This window comes from Lissotriton vulgaris, chromosome 2_1 (assembly GCF_964263255.1).
Source record: "Lissotriton vulgaris chromosome 2_1, aLisVul1.2, whole genome shotgun sequence".
Taxonomy (NCBI): domain Eukaryota; kingdom Metazoa; phylum Chordata; class Amphibia; order Caudata; family Salamandridae; genus Lissotriton; species Lissotriton vulgaris.
The window spans coordinates 766,772,011-766,794,822 of NC_141687.1; the positions used below are offsets into that span (position 1 = coordinate 766,772,011).

Below are 22,812 nucleotides of genomic sequence, written 5' to 3' on the forward strand. Positions count from 1 at the left end.
ACTCTCCACAATGTTGAATAAGTCTCTGGATTTATTGCGTGATTGAAGAATTTGCTCGGAGAAATAGTCAGTTTTGTGCTTCTGTAAGAGTTTCTGGTACTCCTTTCGTGCCCTACAATAGTCAGCCTTGTCGGATTCTGAGTACGCCAACCGCCACTTACGCTCCTTCTGACGAACTTTCAGCTTTAGAGCTTTAAGATAAGGTGTAAACCACCTATGAGCGTCATGGGTACGGGAGCGGGGAAAGTTGGAACAGGGAGCGTGAGCATTAGCAGCCTGAAGTAGCCAACTGGAAAAGGCTTCTTCGTTCCCCTCAATATCCTGATCAAATAGGGGGAGGGATGAAGTTAAGGAGTCAATGAAGGCAGGGAGGTCAGCGTGCTTCCAGAGTCTGACTTTCCCTCCTTGCTGAGGCGGCTGTTTCCTGTTCTCAGTGATGGTAATAGAGAAATCAATCAGAAAATGGTCCGACCAGATGCATGGGGTGATAGAGTTGACAGTAAGAGGGATATCCTGCGACCAAATCTGGTCGAGACTGTGTCCTTTTTTGTGGGTGGGGAGGTGTATCTGCTGGATGAGATTCATGTCCGAAAGAGTTTCCTTCAGAGCGGCTGCCTGCCCAACCAGCTGAGCAGAGTCCAGCCAAAGGTTAAAGTCACCCAACAGCACAATTTTCCTATGACTAATTATCAAAGGGGCCAAGGATTCTGCTAAAGATGCAGCGAATGTAGGCATGCTTAGGGGAGGGCGATAAATGAGGACCATAAGTAAGGATCCACTATTAGTGTCCATCCTAAAGATCATGTTGTCCGATCCTATAAGGTCGAAGGATGGGAGAAGATATGGTTTTTTAAAATAATCGCAGCGACTCCTTCACCCCTTTTATTGGCAGGTCTATCCTCATGCAAAATATAGTAGTTGGAAGGGACTGCTGCCAAGATGTCAGGTAGGGAGTCGGCGTTCAACCAGGTCTCCGTGAGGAGTAAAATGTCTGGTTGCTCGGCCTGGAGTAAAAGGAATATGTCCATGTGGTGCTTCACCATGGACCTAGTGTTTAAATAAAAACATTTAAAAGTTGTCTCAACCCCCGACGAGGGTACTGAGATAGCAGAAGGGTTGAGACACGTAGAGGGGTCAGCCATAAAATTAGGACGTAGGATGCCATGGGTAGCGGCACGCTTTAGAACATGCGCGGGTAAGGCGGGCTCAGTGTCGTCTAAGGGTCGGAGACGTAGCAGTTCAGGGGAGGAATAAGACAGTACTTGACCAGGGGTTTTGGCCCCGGGCCCCGGTCTGCCGCGGACGGGCGCAGACGGGCTTGACTTATGCGCGACTTCGGCGCGCATTCGTCGCGCCCGCTGCGCTCGTCCGCTGCGCTCCGATATACACATTGGTTATGTAGCCTCTGTCTTGGGGGGACTAGACTGCTAAATCCGGTCCAGCCCTACCCAAGATGGCGGCTCGCCTCACCCTCCACGCAAACGGCACCAGCCGCGATGGAACAGGGCGGGCAGCAACAGGTAAATCAGTGCGTTTAAGTCAGGAATAATTAAACAATGAATATCACATTAAAAATTGTCATTTTTAAAATTTTCCAAGCGCTGGCGCCACAATCGCGCCAGAACACCAGTAATTGCTGTCCTTTACTGCGCGTGGTTTAAAGTGTATCACAAATATATATATATATATATATATATATATATATATATATATATATATATATATATATATATATATATATATATATATGTATATATATATGTATATATATACATAAATACCTATATATTACTTACTGGCGATAGCCAGTAGGTATATATAGATAGGACCTAGTTACCATAGTAAATTCCGAACATTCTATTGGGAATAACTTTGGTGCCGATTGAGGGATCTGCCTGTAATTTTCCTTAAATTTGCCTCGCTCCGCTCCTTACCTGAAAGTTTCGGGGGGATTCGTCAAGCGGGGGCTGAGAAAAAAGTGGGTCGCAAAACGGGTTTTCCCCATGTTAATTTCCATAGGGACATTCTGACAAGGCTACAGCTCGAACGGCTGAACAGAATTACACCAGATTTGGCAAAATGGTAGGGACTGGTATGCAGCAGTGCCTTTTGTATGTTTGGTGAAAATCCCTCCAGTAGTTCTTGAGAAAATTGAATTTGAAATGGCATTTTCTATGGGACATTTAGACACGGCTTCAGCCCGAACGGCTGAACGGAATTACACCAAACTAGACAAAATGGTAGGGACAGGTATGCAGTAGTGCGTTTTTTATTTGGTGAAAATCCCTCCAGTAGTTGAATTTGAGCAAATTATATATCTATATGCGCTCAACATTCTATTGGGAATAACTTTTGCGCTGATTGAGGAATCTGCGTGTAACTTTCCAGAATGTTGGCCAGCTCCGCTCCTTCCCTGAAAGTTTCGGGGGGATTCGTCAAGCGGCGGCCGAAAGGGGGATCCCAAAACGTGTTTTCCCCATGTTAATTTCCATAGGGACCTTCAGACACGGCTACAGCCCGAACGGCTGAATGGAATTACACCAAACTTGGCAAAATGGTAGGGCCTGGTTTGAAGATGTGCCTTTGCTATGTTTGTGAAAATCCCTCCAGTAGTTCTTGAGAAAATTGAATTTGATCAAATTATATATCTATATGCGCTCACCGTGCGCGCAGCGTAAGCGTACCGTACGCGTACGTGCTCGTACCCTTACGTGCGCGAGCGAGTTTCTGATTGGCTGGCAGTCGACTGTCAACATTCCAAACTGTCCAAACCAGGAAGTGTTGGCCACCATCTTGTTTTTTAGGAGAACTGAGGCACAAGAAAGCCCAAAACAAGAGTGGGAAAACGAAAAGGGGGCAGGGTAGAGACCCCCTAACCCTCTAGCCCTTATCAGGGGGTCCCAAAAGGACCCCCAAGGGCAAAACAAAATCGACTCTTGTTTTGTGCTCTCTTGTGCCTCACTTCTCCTGAGAAACAAGATGGCTGCTCAGGTGGTCCCAGAAGGATAATAACATATATAAACATTATCCGCTAATAGAATTAGCATTTACAAAAACTTTGAAATTTATTGAAATAAAATATAGGTTTCACGCCTGATATAGTTAGGAAGTAGCATTTAAAAAACCTTGCAAATTCACTGAATAAACCATAGGTTTCAAGCCTTATATAGTTAGGAATTAGCATTTAAAAAACCTTGCAAATTCACCTAAAAAACCATATGTTTCAGGCCATCTATAGTTAGGAATTAGCATTTAAAAAACCATTGAAATTGCTCCTATATAGTTAGTTGTACTAACTATATTTCGCGCACCCGCAATCCACTGCTGATGATGTCACATATTACATCATTCATGACATGGTCAGTGACATCACTGATGACATCACTGATGAGAGCAATTTCAATGTTTTTTTAAATGCTAATTCCTAACTATATAAGGCCTGAAACCTATGGGTTTTTTAAGTGAATATATATATATACTTATATACACGCACATATATACAACCACACATAATGAAATCATAAAAATATAACAAAATCAATAGTAAAAAACACATTAATTTAGTCAATAAAACTACAACAAATGTTTTACTAAAAATACTATAAACTTTAAAATAAATTTTAAAATAAAAACAAATAGTTTAGAATGTGAAAACCCAGTAATGCTATAAAAATCTAGTTAAACAATATTATGAAAACTATTGGAGTCAAAGAATATTAAATATACTTTTCCCGCTCTAGTTTAAGCATCAGTAGTGAAAGTGTTGGACTTAGTAGGGGTAAAATTTAGTACACTCACTCCAGTCTGTATCATTGTGGGGAAGGGTTGGGCTTCAGAGAGGTAAAGGTTACTATTCCTTCTCTAGTCAGAATAATTGTAGAGAAAGGGTTGGACCACAGAGAGGTATTATGTATTATTCCCAATATAGTCTGTGCAAAGTGTTGGATTTCGGAGGGGTGAAATGTTAAACTGCGAAGAGGTTACTTACAGAGTAGGGAAAGTACTTAACTTCAAACACACATTACATAAATGAATAACCACATGAATGTAGAAGAAATATTAAACTTTAAATATAAAAATTAATAATTAACATGAAAAATATGTATGTAGTAAACTAGAAACAATTGATCAATTTACATAATTACTATTCAATAAAAGAATTTTCAATTAATAGTTATTGAATTATTAGTTAACTTCCCATCATTATACACCTACAAACTGAGCAGCCCACACCTAAAATGTAACTGACAAAAGTAAGTATTCCATAATTAACATATTTAAAATCAATTAAATAATTGCCATTGTTATAATTAATTGCTAATTAATACTTAACTTCTGACTCCAAACCCCTACAAACCTAGCGACCCACAACTAAAATATAAGGAAAATAAATAAGTATTCAATAATTTACATATTTTAAATTAAATATTTCACAAATACTAATTAATAGCTAACTATTAACTTCTCACCCAATGCCTCAAGAAAGGTGACCGGCACCGCCCGGTGCCTGCCACCCTGTCCATGACAATGTAGGGGGGGTACCATAGGTACCCTTCTGTGTGCACCCCCCAAATAACCTGGGGGCCCGCAACAGGCCCCCAACAGCAAAATCTGCATGCCTTTCGGTGGCGGCATCGCCGCCACTGAATGGCTGCTTCCCGCACCCATGCTAATATCATGCCATATCTAGCCCCTTTTCCACCCTGTCGACCAGAAAACCGGCGGACAGTCTTTCCGTCCGCCGGGGTCCCCCCGCCATATTAATATGGAGGGGGGAAATGGGTGGCGGGCGGAGGGAAATTTAGGGCAGATCCCCACCGCCATGCAGGCGGTAGCGATCCGTCCTACATCGTAATCCGCCCCATAGTGTTTACATGGTATAGTAAATCAAAACATTTCACTCAACCACAAACAGGCATTGGCAAATTCAAAGATACTTTTGGAGCAAAAACGAAAGACTTATTTGTATTTCAGTTAGTTAAAGTTACTTTGGGTGACCAACTCTGACAGGGAGCAAGTCGAGGGGAACTATTAAGGTTCTCAGAAACAGTTTCTTCAACAGGTGAAGTATTCTTCAGTCAGTCCTGGTACTTTTATCCTTTGGTGCATGTTCCCATGGAAATGGTTGTGATGCCAGGGTTACAGGATGCTGAAGATACTCAATAATGGGGTGGATGCAATGCTATCTATAGGAGTCTTCCTGTGGTGGCTACTTGGTACCCGAAGGGGGTGAGCTGGTCCTGGTAAGGAGGTTGCTACCCTTAAAGTCCTCTCCGTCCAAGGAGAAATCAAGTCGCCACAAGGCTATCAGTCTCCCAGTATCTCAGTCACAGCCAAATCCTAACCTAGATGATAACTCATCTTGTTGATGACCAAGCTGCACTCCTACTACTCTTTCTAGACTCAGTGAGCTCAGATGCTACTTTAAGCATTGAGCCTGGTGTCTGGTGCTACGTAGTTGTGGTAGGCTGCAATGTGATGATTCAGGGCTACCAACTTGCCCCAGCAGGATTATAAGCTCTTGTGGCCCTGTGCTGTGAAATCCCCACTCATTACTCTCTGCACTCAACTAAATACTTGGGATAGACCCACTCCCTTTTCTCCTACCACCCTTCTGTCTTGTTTCTATACCGTCCTTTCTTATCTGCTCTACTTTTCACAAGAAGTATACTCCCATCTGACCACGGAAACTATTCTGACAGTCACGGCAACCATCGTATTTTGACTTCTGGTCACATACAATTAATTATACTATCCTAATTTGCGTCACACCATCATGTTTGAAGTATACAAATGTGTTCTTTTTTTATTGGACTCAAAGGTGTTAAACGAAAATCACTGTACTACCTCTACTTGTCAGCTATACAATTTAATTTTATCATTGTTTTTATTATTGTATTTCTGTAAAATGGAAATGCCTAATCAAATGTTAAAGAAATAAAAGAATGACGCAAGTAATAAAAAAAATCTACAGTCCCTGCTTTAGCAGCTTCCTCCCTACTGCCTGGGAAATGTCTTTAATTTAAAATGAACCTTAATTACACTTAAAGCACTGTCTTGTTATACGCATGATGGCTGTTCTCATATACGAAGGTCATGGCCAACATAGCTGTTTCCCACATTGGTAACACATCTATACTTCCTTTGATTACTCTTCTGTGAATACTTGAGGGTAGCAGAAAATATTTTATGCCTTGGAACCACAACGTGATAATTGTCCTAACATCAGTGAGAAGTTGTACTGCCTCAGTTAGAATAAAATGTGCCAGGACTAGGATTCTATTGGTAGCTCACCTGAGGCAGCAACGTAAGCTGCTGGCCTGATGGTTCACCAAGGCTGTGGTAACAAGCCTGGTACACAGGGAGCCAGACTACTGATTAAGGAAAGAGCTGTCCTTGTCCTGGAGATCCCAGCTAAAATGACATCCTGCTTGGAAGGTTGGCAAGAGCTAGCTTAGGAGCCACAAGGACCTGCAGCACTGACCAGTACCGAAGAACAAAACAAAAAGCCTCACTCGTCTTGGAATAGCAATTATGAACACCACCGTAGGGGCTTAAGCAGTTGACGACCAATAATTGTCTTAGGGGTGGATTTTATCGAAGGTGCAGATTTACAGTTGGCTGCAGGCCGGAAGCTTGAAAGTAAATCTTCCCTGCACGTTTTGCTTGTAGTGTTGCTTTTGATTTTGACAATTAAAAAAAATATATAAGAATAATGTGTTCCATTGTCCAGAGTTTTTTTAATGACTCTGGCCTATCGCATATGATAATGTCAGCTTTTGATTCCCCCCTTCTTTGTCACCAACAAGAGTTATTATCTGTGGAGTATGAGAACTAAGAAATACTCTTTGCGCTTGATCGTCTTGTTTAGTATTCCGTCATGTACCTAAATTTTCTCTAATGTGCACAAATATCAATCAGCAACACATTTAGTTCAAGATAAATTCAAATAGTCTAGCTACGTTTCAGTGCATGTGACAATAGCCTACAGTGTAATTCATGTACATATTTTATGTTAGTGACGTCAGCTAAGCGGAGTAAATATTGTCGCGCTCACCTTCCGTTTAATTTAAGGACACCAGCTCACTAAAATGGCATCACAAAAACCTATGACACCTGATGACATCACAGGGTAGACCTCATGTAACATACGTGGGGGCTTAACAGCTTTCTGTTTCTTCTAAGCAGCTAGAGCAGCTATACTCAGAGTACAGCGCTCCTGACCATTACATGCTCCTCTCCCGTTTCCAACAGCTGCACTGGGCTCCTGTTTTTGCAACTCAGCACTAACATTGAGAAAGAAGTTAAAAAATCAGGCAAGCCTTTCTTTAAAGATTAAATTAAGTTAAAGAAAAGAAGTAACTTAGTTTTCTGATGGATACATCTGCCAGTGGATTCCTCACCTTGTGAATATCCCCTGCGCCAGCAGCATTCAGAAATTTTTGTAGCTCTCCACGCCGACGAGGACGACATCACAGAAGCTTGGCTTCACTCGCGGCAATGCTGACATCACTGGAGCCATAAGAGAGCCTTGTCGGCGTGATGTCAGTTCGCTTTTTTCTGCGCCGTCGACACTAACTGTTTTTCTTGGGCTCTCCGTGGTTTCACTTGCTACTTTGTGTTTCTGCTTGTATTTCTGGTGGTCTTCTTGTTTCCTTTTCTAGGATGTCGTCGAGGAAGTCTGGGTTCAAGCCCTGCAGGGAGTGCGGAGGACACATGTCTATTACAGATCCAGATGAAGATTGTGTCTGGTGCCTGTCGTCGGATCATGACGTTGAGGGATGTGCCTGCTGTAGAAAAATGAACCCGAAGGCGTTAAAGGAAAGAGAAGCTAAACTCTTCAGGCGAAATGAGGAAGGAGAAAGGATGTAGAAGAAGGTTGAGGTCTCGTTCCAGGCTGACGTCGAGGTCAGGCTCGAAGTAGACGTCGGGCATGCTTCCAGATGTAAAAAGCATAAGAAGAAGAAGAGGCATGGGTCAAGATGGCGTTCAGATAAAGCCATGGCTCCGAAGTCGACCTCACTAGCTCCTCGACGTCGTAAAGACTTTGTGTCACCTTCTCCCTCGAATCAGGTTTCTCCGGTAAGATCGGCTTCGCCAGCTCATTCTAATACGCCGGTTCCATCTCCGACTTCAGCACATTCTCCGGCTCCAGGGGAAGAAGCACCAGTGCCAGATGAGTCGTCAACTCCAGTGGCTCCATTGTCGACGCTGACTGGCCGGAGTCCGGTAATGCCTGCGTCTGAGCCTTCTCCAGTCGTTTAGCCACCTTTCCCTGGCCCGGGGCAAGATCCATCGATTTATCTAAATGCGATGTATGGAGTTTTTCAAAGGGCTATGTACCCCTCTGGAGCACCTTCGGGTCACATGGGTCCTATGGCGTTTGATCTGGGGATTCCTTAAGCCTATGCTCAGGCTCCCTTTATGCCATTTCTGCCAGCGGCTCCGTCTTGGCATTTCCCTGTGCCGAGGACGTCAACGCCGTTCCCTTCATCTCCGGCGCCGTCACCTCGACCTCGTTCGACGCAGGCTGTGCCTCCGGATCCGTGTTAGACGCCGGCTCCGTCGGAGTCGTGTCCGGCTCAATCGACGCCGGTGCCGAGAATGAGATCTAGGAGAGAAGCTCAGAGGATTTTAGAAGAGCAGAGGTATCGTTTTTAGGAAATGGAGAAGGTGAGATTCATTCATGAGAGTCGGATGACTATTTTGAAGAACTGAAGGAGGCAAGTGAGCTTGATATGTCTCCAGAATGGGAGCTTTCATCTCCATCTGATGCTCCTTCAAAGGATGTGGCTCCTTACCACACTTGATATGTCTCCAGAATGGGAGCTTTTATCTCCATCTGATGCTCCTTCAAAGGATGTGACTCCTTACCACACAGTGATAAGGAAGGCAGCAGAACTTTTAGACCTATTTTCCCACGACTGAATTTAAGTCCAATATCTTGACAGTAGTTCTTCATTCACCTTCTACTGTAGTGGAGCCTTTGCTACTATTCAATAATGCCATTACTGAGCCTGTTATGGACGTTTGGCGTATGCCTTTTTTGGCTCCGGCAGTTTCTAATTCTGTTGCCAGGAGATACAGAGCGGTACAAAAGGGGGTGGTGATGGACAGAGCATCTGAACCAATTAAACACTCACCCCCAGTCAACAGATCTGGGTAAAATCATCACCGTTCTTTGACCCACTCTGCCACCCCAGTTCCGAGAACAGTCCAGCCCGAACTGCCAAGCCATGCCTTCCCCAGACCCGAAACAAGCTTCCTAGGACCGGTTTCTGGCTATCAGCCGTCACCAGCCAGGATAGCTTGACTCCAGTGGTGTGGAGAGCACGGGACTCACGTCTGAGCATACCCTTCCCACTCGGGGTGACAAATGCAAAAACAACAGTTGATGGACAGAATGCAGAACAATGTCATACACTGATTGGTTCAGATGCTCCGTCCATCACCACCCCCTTTTGTACCGCTTTGTTCGCCATAAGTTGGCAGGGTATGCTCCGACGTGAGTCCCTTGCTCACTTTGCCACTGGATTCAAGCAAGCCTGGCTGAAGACTGCTGGAATGCCAGAAACCATTCCTAGGAAGCTTGTTTCCGGTCCAGGGAATGCATGTCTTGGCAGCAGCAAAACACCTTGTACAAGTCCTACAGGGGCAAGAACAGAGGTCGCTCACGAGGCCGTCAGCCCTCCTCCTCCTCTTCCTCTACCCCCCCTCCCCCCCTTGCCACAGCAAAGCAGCGCTAGATCCACCATTCTGGATCATGTTGGTCCTGTGGGGGTTGGCTTACTCATTTTCTTCAAGATTGGGAATCGGTCACTACAGACCTTTGGGTACTCAATCTTGTAGAGAATGGGTAGGCTCTTCCCTTTCGGGAGTTCCCACCAAATTACCCTCCTTGTCAAGGGGCTAGCTCGGAGGACCACCTTCTTCTCCTGCAGGAAGAACTGTTCAATTTACTGAAAAAGGGTGCGATAGAGGTAGTTCCAGAGCAAGAAAGGGGTCAGGGATGCTACTCCCGGTAATTCCTGATTCCCAAGAAGGATGGCAGGTTACGTCCAATCGTGGATCTCAGGATCTTGAACCTTTTTCTGAAACAGGAGAAGTTCAAGATGCTCACCCTTGCGCAGGTTCTTCAAGCGCTGCATCAGTAAGATAGGATGGTGTTGATCGACATGCAGGACGCGTATTTTCATATTCCAGGAGATTGGGGATTCCGGTTTTCCCCTACCTGGACGACTGGCTGACCAAAGCAGAGTCGCCAGGGAAGGTGCTTAATCATCTGCAAGTTTCAACTCAGCTGTTGCATAAATTGGGTTTCTAGATAAACGTGCCCAAGTCTCACCTGGTGTCCTCTCAGCGCAACCTGTTTATAGGAGCAGTACTGGACACTACTGTGTGTCGAGCATTCCCTTCTCCACAAAGGATTCTCGACATTCAGGAAATGATTCCCTTGTTTTACAACGGAGCGGTCGTTCCAGTCCTGAAGGTCCTTCGCCTGCTCGTCTGTTTGCTTCCTGCACTCTGTTGGTCGACCATGCATGCTGGCACATGAGGGCGCTCCAGTGGTGCCTCCGCAGGCAGTGGTATCAATACAACAGAGATCTCAGGGAGTCTGTGAGGATCTCCAGAGACTCTGCAGAGGATCTGTCGTCGTGGAGGGCAATCTGTCTCGAGGAAATCCCTTCCATCTACCTCCATCGGCCACAGTGATAACGGATACATCCTCCTTAGGGTGGGGTGCTCATCTGGGGGATCTAGAGATCAAGGGTCTTGGGTCTCCAGAGGAAAGTTTGCTTCACATCACCCTTCTAGAGTTGCGGGCGATACGTTTGGCGCTCAAGGCCTTCCTCCCTTCCCTTCACAGTCAGTCGGTCCAAGTCCTGACGGACAACACTACCGCGATGTGGTATGTCAACAAGCAGGGCGGAGTGGGGTCGCATTGTCTCTCCAGAGAGGCTCTGTATCTCTGGTCCTGGGTTCGGGACCATCGGATTTGTCTGGTGGCAAATCATCTGGCCGGAGTTCTGAACGTTCTTGCAGACAGTCTCAGTAGGCAGTTCTCTGTCGACCACGGGTGGAGGCTCCATCCGGAGGTGATTCGTCACGTCTTTCGGACGTGGGGAACTCCTCGGGTGGACCTGTTTGCCACTCACGAGAAGGCTCACTGCCCGTCATTCTGCAGTTTCCAATGTCCGTTGCAGGGAGGGTTGGGGGACACGTTTCAGTTGAGTTGGAGCTCACAACTCCTTTACACGTTTCCTCCCATACCCTTGATTCCATGGGTTCTGAGGAAGATTCGCCAAGAACGGGCCCAAGTTATATTCATAGCCCTGGATTGGCCAAGAAGGGTGTGGTATACAGATCTTCTCCACCTCTCCTCTTGCCCTCCGCTCCGTCTCCCTTTCAGGGCAGACCTCCTCTTGCAGTCGCAGGGGGCTAGTTCTACATCCCCACCTCTAGATCTTACATCTTCATGCCTGGTGATTGAAAGGGGCAACCTGAATTCTTTCTCTCTTCCTTCTGACGTGGTGGGCATTATTTTGTCCGCCAGACATCTCTCCACCAAGTCTATCTATTCCTCTAGGTGGTCCGAATTTGTTCATTGTTGTGGGGAGAAGTCTATTGACCCTTTGAGGTCTTGCTTATCCAACATCCTTCAATTTGCTCTTTCTCTAGCCCAGCAGGGTTTTGCTTTGGCTACTGTGAAGGGCTATTTACCGGCTTTGTTGGCGTTCCTTTGCTTGCCGGACCAGCCGTCTTTGTTTAAATCGCCCGTTGGGTTACGGTTCATTAAGGGCATTACCAAAAAATATGCACCCACTACATTTATTGTGCCTCAATGGGACTTAAATCTTGTCTTAACCTACTTGGTGAGTTCTCCCTTCGACCCCTTGCACAAGTGTCCCTTGAGACTATTGTCTTTAAAGGATGTATTTCTTGTTGCCATTACCTTGGCAAGGAGGGTAAGTGAGCGGTGAGTTTTTACCTCGATAGGACTAGAGACTATTGTGTGGATGACTAATTTTTCTTGGGTTTTGCTGGCTGCAGGAAAGGCAGAGTGGTGCACAAGCGTACCCTTTCCAGATGGATTATCTTGTGCATCAAGATCTGTTACTATTTGACCTGTAAGGTTCCTCCAGAGGGTATAAGTGCTCATTCTACTAGAGCTAAATCTTCAACATCTGCCTTTTCTAGAGGTGTTCCTGTGGAGGACATTTGCAGAGCGGCAACGTGGGCCTAAGTCTACACCTTTGCGAAGCATTACTCTTTAGATTCCGAGGTGAGGAGGGATGGTCACTTTGCGTGTTCTGTCCTTCAGGACTTTTTGGTATAGATGGGTGGACACCCTCCTCCGGGAGTGGGTACTGCTGTGGGACTCTATTCACTGGCAGATGTATCCATCAGAAGACTAAGTTACTTACCTTCGGTAACGCTTTTTCTGGTGGATACAGTATCTGCCTGTGGATTCATCACTGACCCACCCACCTCCCCGTTGTCCCCCCTTGTACACCTACGATGATGTTATATTATGTCTGTTGCTTTCAATGGAAATGTTTAATTCTTTTTGCCTACTGCATTGATTTCACACTTTGTCTGTTGGTTTGAATTCTGTGTACTGTGTATACACTATATATTTGTGTCAGTCCGTCCGTGTGCCTTGAAGGCACGGAAAAAAAAGGATGAAACTGACGTCATCATGCCGACGAGGCTTTCTTACGGCTACAGTGACGTCAGCGGGGTCGCGAGCGGAGCCATGCTTCTGTGATGTCCTCGTCGGCGTGGAGAGCTGCAAAAAAAATTCCGAATGCTGCTGGCGCAGGGGATACTCACAAGGTTAGGAATCCACAGGCAGATACTGTATCCACCACAAATAGCGTTACCGAAGGTAAGTAACTTGTTCATCTTACACTGCTTACCTTTAGAAACACCTTTAAAATTATTATTATTATTATTATTATTATTAACGAATTTTATATAGCGCCTGGTTACCCTTGGGCATCCCCGCGCTCATCCAGAAAGAAACGCTACCACACTAGGCACAGGAATTAGACAGGGAACAGATACGTTTTTAAAAGTTTGCGGAAGCGTAGAAAACTTGTTTCCGAGCGCAAGTGCAGAGGGAGAGAGTTCCACAGGGTGGCCACGTTTATGGAGAATCTTCTGCCACCGGTTCTTGCCTTCCTCACCCTCATAACCTGCAACAGGTGTTGATGGTCAGAACGGAGAGAGCGGGAGGCCTTGTAAGGCTGAACCATATCCCCTAGGATAGGAGGGCCTTTCCCCTGCAGAATTTTGTGGGCCATACAAAGTGCCTTGAATTTCACCCTCTCTCTGACAGGGAGCCAATGTAGCGCCATCAGCGCGGGGCGAGCGGACTGACGCCTAGGAAGGCCCGTCAGGAGCCTGGCGGCCGCGTTCTGCACTTGCTGCAGTTTGTTCAGGTGGATTCTGGAGCACCCAGAAACAACGCGTTGCTGAAGTCCAGCCGCAAGATGATAAGCCCCTGAATGAGTAACCTCCTAGCGGCCACTGGAAGGAGAGGTAAAATTTTCCGGGCTGATCGGAGCAGGCCGAAACACACGCCTGCGGTCTTTTTTGCGTGTGTTTTAAAGGAAAGGTCCTGCTCGAGCCACACCCCCAGGCTCTTGATCTCCTGCTTGGGGGTGGGTAAGGGTCCCAGGCAGCTGGGCCAACTGCTAGGTGATAAGGAGGGAGGGGAATTCCCCAGCAGCATCAGTTCCGTTTTGGAGCCGTTAAGCTTGAGAGCTGAGCTACACATCCACGTGAAGATCTTATCCAAACACGTGTGCAGCCGGTCGGGTTGGTAAGGCGACTGGGAAAGGCCTACCACCAACTGAGTATCATCAGCGTAGCTGATGATCTTGATACCCAGAGGCAGTACCACACTCTCCAGAGGGGCCATATAAATGTTGAAAAAGTGTAAAAATATGATGAGTTCTCTTCAAAATTCTAAAAGTGTATTTCATTAACATGTAGAACACTTTCACCTTAGTACATCACATTAGTCCATTGAGACATATTTTTTTGGTGTGATAGTTGTTTTCAAACATGAATTTACAAATATTCCAACAACTATGTCAATAGTGAACGGGGGTGCAAGTCAGTTAAGTGCACTCTTTGGGCTGGGTTCCTGTTATACATGTACAACATTATAGTTTATTAAATAAAACACAGGAGAAGGATTTGAACAATGCACGTCCTGTAGTCCTATATTTCAACATCCTTTTATAAGTCATAGTGAAGAAAAGGAGGAAACTGAAATAAAACAATTGTCTAGGGTCACACAATTTGGTAAAGTGAGAAAGCCGCAATTAATCCCAGGTTTTCTTGCAGGACCGGCCTGGGAACCAAAACCAGCCCAGGGGTGTGACCGCGCTCTTTGCCAGGGCGGGTTTCGGCCGATTTTGTAACAGGGCCCCCAGGGGCCCAAAACCGGCCCCCTCCCATGCGACCCACCGGGGGATTGCCCGGTGCCCGCAACGGCCAGTCCGGGCCTGTTTTCTTGTTTCACACTGTGCAGTTCAGCTACTGGATGTATAAGCTTCGCTGCCCCTACACTCACCTTATTCGGAATCCCCCCCCCCCCCCTACAAAAGTTCTTGACCAGTAGGAAAAGGTAGGAAAAGGTTTGAGAGTATTCCTGGGCTAGAGGACTGACAAAGAGCGGAAACTACCAGGAATAAACATGTCTCATTTTGTTTGCGTGCTGCTTGCTTCTTGTTGCTCGTGACTTGTGAGATCGGGGATAGTAAAACCAAGGCCAGGAACCCTAAGGCAAACCAGCGACAGAGCTCCTAACTCTAGCTACTCGGAATCGACGTTCTTGGTTTAAACCGATGTTATACAGCTGCCGGGATTTTAAAATCAACTTCATTGTGTAATATTAGCCTAATGCAATCGTGTCTAATATTAATTAGCCTGATGCAGTCATGTCTAATATTAGCCTATTGCATTGATACAAAAGGTCTCATACAGGGCTCCATCCTTGAAACAGAAGATACTTAACCACTCACATTTTGACCTCTTGAATAAAACATGTTGGCTGATCTGTGAATAGTTTATCTCGAGGTTTGCTCGGTCTTTTTCTCAGAAGCCACGTGTTGCAGTACCTAGGAAAGCATTTCCTCTGGATTTAGGATTCTAATCTAGTGCCGCTGCTGCATGTACCATTTGGGGTTCAATTTATTTTTTTTATTTCAAGCCTTGCGCTTTGGTAATGAAGATTGAAATGGCTGTAAACACTCATGATGACCCATTTCTTGTTTTCTCAAGTTGCATTCAGAGGCCTTGGTGGCATTACCAGTTTGATACACTGTTTCCATAGAAACCCAAGTTAGGTTCTCGAGGAGTGCTGCTCAGTCGCTTGCAATATTTTTCATCCACAGTGCCCTTCCCCCTTGGGCCATTACCGAAAATTATCCAGCTGCGGTGAATCTGTCAGAGTTTGTTTTATGTCCTCCTGTTCAGGATCTCTATTTACTGTCCAGCCTGTTTTAGACGTCATATAACCGAGATTGAGAAAAATGTAGAGAGTCGAGATCACAACAGCACGGCAGTTTATTGCAGTGAAAGTGCAGGCTTCAAACAAAGCTACGCTCACTTCCAACTACCTGAAATAAGACACAAGTCTTTCTAAAAACAAGATAATAACCGTTGCTCCGTTTTTAAGCTTTAGTATTCTGCCCCGGTTTCTTTAGAATCTCATTCCGTTCTCCTGAGGTATGGCCGCTGACAGTCATTAAAGTTGTTTCAAATCAAAAGAAGAGCAGTTTAGGCCATTAAGCCTGAGAGTTGTAGCCACCCGCCTTTGGGGTTGTCTGCACTTTTATGTTGGCCAGTGCTTAATCTGTGGCTCAGAAATTATACTGAAATCTTTAATTTTTTTATTTTAATTTATGTATTTAAAGTTTTACAGATATTTTTAGAGCAATTCGGTCTTTTACAGTCCACCTTCCCAACTCAGCCTGGGACATGAGAATGGTACTCACTTGGACCTATTTTATGGTATACTGTGCCTTGTTAAGGTTAGAATCAATCCAGATCCGAAATGACCATACAATTAAGGTCTCATGTAATACTTCACCCCTTAACCTTCAGGCTTGGTACCTCAGTGATAGTCTAATTTTGATTGTGACAAAGACATGTTGACCCCTTATGATGTTTAAATTGCCTTTCTTCCAGCATTTTAGGGCCTACGTGGTTGATTGCCAGCTTGCTGTACTTTGTCAGTTGCCACTAAAATAAACAAAGTGTTTGCTAGTTTGAATTGATTTTATTGGAAAGGAGTTGTATATTGTAGCACGAGGTCTATAGACGTGTGAAGCGGTTTGTATCCATAGTCCTAATATACATTATAGATGCAAACATTAGGGATACAAAATAAAATAGAAGACGGAAAGTGAAAAGTAGTTTAATACACCCTCAAGGTTTCATTTGTTTTTCTTAAAACACATTTTTATTGTGTCAAAAGTCACTTAAACCAGGAAACATCTGCCGTAATAGACATTGCGAATCATTTCTATTGGCGTTTGATGTACACATTTTCTTTATCACTGTGGTAGAACAAAGGACATAAACACAACAACCACCTCCCCCCCCTCCACTCCCCCCCCCCCTCCCGTTGCTCAGGGTTTTATTTTTAATCGGAATATTTGTCCTGCATAGCAGTAAATGGACAGAAACATGTTCATATGATAACAATTTAGATAATGCAACATAAAATATATTCTAAATGCTTTTGTGGGGTAACTGGTTTGACTTCTGCTAATTTTGTTTTTTCCAATGGTTTATTTTTCTTATAAAGGCGACAAAAGGCAAGAGAGAGGCAACAAAAGCTTCTTGCTGAATTTGCTTCGAGGCAAAAGAGCTTCATGGAAACTGCGATGGATGTTGGTAGGTTTTGCTAATAATTTAATACTTATTTTAGTCGTTGAAGGCAAACATTCCAATGGAAAATTGCAACCACTGTAAATCACTTTGGTTGTAAAAAGTTTAGAACTGATTGTCACTGCCTTTAATAATCTGTAACATTCGTTTCAGGACGTCTCTTGCCACTTCCCACCCTGTTTGCCTAGAGCCTTTGATGGAAATTCAGAACCTCTGAGCATTGAGAATAATTGCACAAATGCACTTTCCTGAGGTCAACACAGATGTTGTTACTTATGCTTTGTGGTAGTTGGTGGACAACAGAAACCGAACCTCTGAAACATTTTCTGCTCCATCTTTCCATCAGTCTTTCACCTTATTCATCGTAGCCTTAATTTGGTTAGTATTCAAAAAGGGAGATTAGGTGTCTAACTTTGACAGGAGGGACATTTGTTTCCATATCTTAGTTTAAATGGATACATCTACCTGTGGATTCCTTACCTTCTGAATACCCCAATGTGCCAGCATTCTATGGAAACGTTTCTTGACAGCTTTCCCACATCGGCGAGGACATCACAATGCCCATGGCTCAGCATGATGCCAATGGAGTCATAAGACACGTGGTGACGTCAATTCCCTTTTTTACATACCTTCTACATGTAGCATTTTTTTCACAAGTTAGGAGTCTTTCAACATTTTTTCTGGAAATTGCAACATTGTTTCAGGAACAATGTCTCCACCAAGGAAATCTGGTTTCAAGGTGTGCTGAGAATATGAGGGTCAAATGTTAATCATGGTCCCTCATGAAGACGGTCTTTGGTGACGAAGTTCGGACCACAACGTCAACTATTGTTCATCATGTTAACAGATTAACCCCAAATGGTTGAAGGAGAGAGAAGCAAAAATCTTCATGTCCAAGGCAAGAAAGGATAAAAGGGGATGTTGATAGCTTGTCTTGTCTGAGAGTTGAGTCACCCCATTCCTAAAGTCATCGTAGAAAAAGCCTAAGTATTCCTATCTCACCGGGCCCCGATGGAAGTTCAGCAGGAGTCACCGGCACTTGTTACACTGTCTCTGAGGTTGGCTGAATCCACTAAACAGGTGCCTTTGTTGATGTTGAGACATAGATCTCGAAGTGAAGGTCCGAGATTTCTTGGAGAGGAACACTATTCATTTGGATGAAAAAACTGGAAGAGGGAGAAATAGTCATGGATCCAGAATTTGAAAGTTTATCAGTGGGTAGGAGTTGGACACTTCCCCGGAATGATTACATCATACCATTCAGTGATTAGGAAAGTGGCTAACATGTTGGAATCTCCTCTTCCATCGACTGAACTCAAGTCTAATTTGCTAATAGAAGTGCTGCATTCTACTTCTTTTACATCAGAGTCTTTAGTACCTTAAAATGAGGCATAGACTGAGCCAATTTAAGAAATTTGGCAGAAATGCATGCCATCCTCTGCAGTGTCAAGATCAATTGTGAGGAGATAAAAAGCTGCTCCAGGAGATCTGTTTTTTTCCCACTCATCCTTCAGCTGAGAGTTTGGTGGTACAAGCTTCCTGTTCATCGAAGTTAACTTCTGGGTATTTTCTGACGTCCCCAGCAGGTAAGGAGTCAAAAAAGATGGAACAGTTGATGAAAATATGTTTTCTTCTTGTAGCATGGCATTGCAGTCAACCAATGTAACTTGATTATTGGGACGGTACATTCATGACCTACGGATGTTCAAGGTCACCTTTCTGAGCTGCTGAATGATGGCCTGGCTGCTGCTCGACAAGTCATTCAATCGAGTCTGGACCCTGCTGATTCAGTCTATCAGTTGCTACAAGGAGGCACGCATGGCTGAGTTGGTCTGGATTTGCCTTTTGATGAGTCCAGACTGTTTGACGTCAAAGCCAGTTCTACCTTTAAGAGGTTCAAGAATAGTAAGGCTACGGCAATGTCTTTGGGCCTTTAATTGCAGCCCAGAGATTACAACCGGTTTCAAAGGTTCTGTGAATTTGGCAGGAACTTCTCCTTTCAGAGACCACAACAACTGCAGCTGTCCGATACCTTCTATAGGATTTATAGAGGGCAGGGCAGAGGTAGACAATGAGGAGCTGCTAACCAACTGCTCCTCCTCTTCCTTCCCAGCCAATACCACAGAAAAGCAGCCCTAGTTTTGCCATCTTTGTGCATGCTTTGTTAGTGGGAGGATGGGTGTCCCAATTTCTACCACAATGGAGATCCTTAAAATCGGATCAATGCGTTTTAAATATTGTAGAAAATGGGTATGTTCTACCCTTCTAAGAATTTACCCCACCCTTTCCTCCCCAACAAGGTTTTTGTTCTGAAGACCATCTTCAGCTCCTTCAACATGAGGTCCAATCCCTACTTCTAGAGGGTGCAGTAGAGTTCGTTTCAGAGTAGGAGGGGGTCAGGGATGCTTTTTCCAGTACTTCCTGATTCCCAAAAAGGATGGTCGTTTACATCCGATCCTAGACCTCAGGATTTTGAACTGGTTCCTCAAGCAGGAAAAGTTCAAAATGCTGAATCTTGCGCTGGAGAAGAAAGACTGGATGGTCTCAATCGATTTGCCAGATTTTCAAAAAAACTGTGCATAAAAGAATATTATCTGATAGAGACTACTAGACGCAGATTCCTTCATATAGAATATCCCCAGGCGTGAGTCTGGATCCAGAAACTTTTTTGCCACAGCATCCCTGCCCACCGGTGGCGGGACGACATCACACGACTCTGCCCAGGCGTCATCCGCGCACGTGATGTTGATAGCGCGCGCAGGTTACCCGACTCTTATTTTACCAAATATACACTCCTGGGCCCATAACGTGTTTATCACTGTATTTCATAAATCAGGTAACCTACACACCACCATCAGTAATTCGAGTTTCCTTTCTATTTATTTCCGTGTACCTGACTTACCATCCTTGAGAACAGGTACCTAAGATCACAATTGATCAGGAGCTAGTTGTAAGATTTAAGCAGAAAAAACACCAATACCATGTACATTTATGCTATTCGGACAAGTCGGACAATTTCTCTAGCTAAACCTAGGCCAGTTATACTGTTTTCCGGTCAGTGTACCACCCACCAATGTTGCAAGTGAAAGGATCCCCAACTTCGGATTGGACAAGAGAGGCGGTTAGGTCATGACACCACCTATAATTAGAATTTTCCCATACAAATTATTCAGTTTTCGAACCCACCCCTTACATTCCAGTTCCCATGGCATAGAAATTCAGCAAACAATAGAGTATTCATAAGTTAATACAATTGTATCAAAATTAGGTACAAGTTAGCTTGTCTTGCTCGGTAACAGGTCGATTCCCAGGAGCATCTTGGCTTTGGCTGCCAGCTGGCTGGGTTCCACTACTGCAAGGTTCTCGTTTCTTTCATCACGTGATTAGTACCACACAGGCTTCAAAGATGGAGTGGCGCACCGCTCTCAGGCCCCCAAAGATCGATACATGAAAAGTAAGCGAAAACAATTTAGAAACACAGAAAAAATGAATACACTGTATACCATGATTGGCTGTACTACACCCCTTACTTTATAATATCTATAGCATTAGGAGTTAAGCAGCCATTACAAGAGGTGAATGGGTGGTCTGTGTGCAAGGCTGGGCTCAGGGGTGGTCTGTGTGCAAGGCTGGGCTCAGGGGTGGTCTGTGAGCACGGCTGGGCTCAGGGGTGGTCTGTGAGCACGGCTGGGCTCAGGGGTGGTCTGTGAGCACGGCTGGGCTCAGGGGTGGTCTGTGAGCACGGCTGGGCTCAGGGGTGGTCTGCGAGCACGGCTGGGCTCAGGGGTGGTCTGCGAGCACGGCTGGGCTCAGGGGTGGTCTGCGAGCACGGCTGGGCTCACGGGTGGTCTGCGTGCACGGCTGGGCTCAGGGGTGGTCTGCGTGCACGGCTGGGCTCAGGGGTGGTCTGTGTACACGGCTGGGCTCAGGGGTGGTCTGTGTACACGGCTGGGCTCAGGGGTGGTCTGTGTGCACGGCTGGGCTCAGGGGAGGTCTGTGTGCACGGCTGGGCTCAGGGGAGGTCTGTGTGCACGGCTGGGCTCAGGGGAGGTCTGTGTGCACGGCTGGGCTCAGGGGAGGTCTGTGTGCACGGCTGGGCTCTTCGCTGTAGCTATGAGAGGCGACCAGGGAAGGATGAAATGCTGCAGTGGCTCAGGAGCCAACATGTGGCCTGCATGGTGCGACTCCTGCTCCAGGGCTGGCCTCTCACCGAGAAGCTCATTTCTTCTTTCCCTTCAGTGTGGGTAAAGCTCCTGCCTTTTAACTATCAGTCAGTCATGCTCCACAAGGGCAGGCTCTGCTCTCACCCCTGTCACATGTATCATTTCTGTGCAGTGAGAGCAGCTGCCTTCGTCCCTAGTGGTCCATTCCTGCAGTGCCAGCCCCTACCGCTGCTTTTCTGTTGGAACAGTCGCAGCCGGCTCTGCTAATAGTTCATTCCTCCTGTGCGGAAAAGCCAAAGCTGGCTCTTTTCCTTCAAAGGTTCATGCTTTCAGTGCAGGGCACCTACTCCCCCTCCACTAATGTATGAAACAGTCAGTGCCTCCACCACTCCTTACTATGATTCATTTCTTCAGTGCAGGGACACCCGCTGCCCCCCGCCCCCCAGATAGTTCATTCCTCCTGTGTGGGACAGCTAAAGCCGGCTCTCTTCCTTCCAAGGTTTCATGCTTTCAGTGCAGGGCACCCACTCCCCCTCCACGAATGGTTCAGTCCTCTTGTATGAAACAGTCAGTGCCTCCACCACTCCTTATGATGATTCATTCCTTCAGTGCAGGGACACCCGCTGCCCCCGCCTCCCAGATAGTTCATTCCTCCTGTGTGGGACAGCTAAAGCCGGCTCTCTTCCTTCCAAGGTTTCATGCTTTCAGTGCAGGGCACCCCCTCCCCCTCCACTAATGGTTCAGTCCTCATTCCTTCAGTGTCAGGACACCGCTGGCTCCTCCCTGGTTAGCTCATTCCTCCTGTGTGGGGGGGGGGGACACACAAAGCCTCCTCCTTCACACACTCACTATCCTCTATGCAACAGTGATCTCTGAAAGTAGAACTTTGCTGCTACTCGTGCCACTGCTCGTCCACGAAGGTCCCATGTGGCATGGAGAGGACAACTCTACAACTGGCAGTCGGTTGGGGAAGACTTTAAACGATAGCTTAGGTGACTGGAAATTCTGAGTGAGTGATTGGGTTTTGTTTTTCTGCTTCTATTTTGTACTTTTTGCTGCTCTTTTTATAAATACACGTTGCCAAGAATGAGTCAGAACTACAGCCCCAGGAGGTGCTCCCAACACTCTTCGGGGAGCTGCAGACAGACGTGTCTCCTGCGTTTACATTCCTGGGTGTTCTTTGTTGATGACTCTGTTAAACTTGCTTGAACAACTGGATAAAGATTGTACTGGGAAATCCACCCTTTGTATATAAATCAAATAAAATACTTTTCTTTAAAAAAAAAAAAAAAAAAAAAAAAAAAAAAAAAGGAGTTAAGCAGAACGAAACGGCTGTGCTGAAGCAGCAGTGCAAGCGAAGAGCATGTTAGAACAAAGCGGCCATATTTAGCTGTACTGCGCATGAGCGAAAAGTTCCCTCCAGAACTGCGAGTGCGTCACATCACATGGGTATGACCGACGCATGCGCAGACTAGAATCCCGCATAGCAGCGACCATCTTAGATGTAAGCGTAGTTAGGATTAGTAAACACATAAGCAAGCATCACTGGGACACCCGCGTGTAGTGTAAAAGTGCAATATTAATAAGACAAACGTGTTTGTTATGATGTTAAAGTTTATTCGAGGTTCATGAGTACAAGCAAGTCGCGTAACGTGCGAATCCTTGCTCCATCAATGTCAGCTAGGTCATATAAGACCCGCCCCAGCACACCTAAGTCAGTTTTTTCCTTTTCTTCGTG

At 45.5% G+C, this 22,812-nt stretch overlaps 1 protein-coding gene across 7 annotated transcripts in view; it reads left to right on the forward strand.

Moving 5' to 3' along the window:
* Positions 1-22,812, forward strand: part of UBR3 (ubiquitin protein ligase E3 component n-recognin 3) — a 2,118,328-nt gene that overhangs the window by 1,291,091 nt on the left and 804,425 nt on the right. For all 7 annotated transcript variants that reach the window (XM_086956098.1, XM_086956102.1, XM_086956099.1 and 4 more), the window contains one exon: positions 16,829-16,917. In XM_086956098.1, the coding sequence (XP_086812224.1) occupies positions 16,829-16,917 (89 nt within the window). The remainder of the gene's footprint in view (positions 1-16,828; positions 16,918-22,812) is intronic.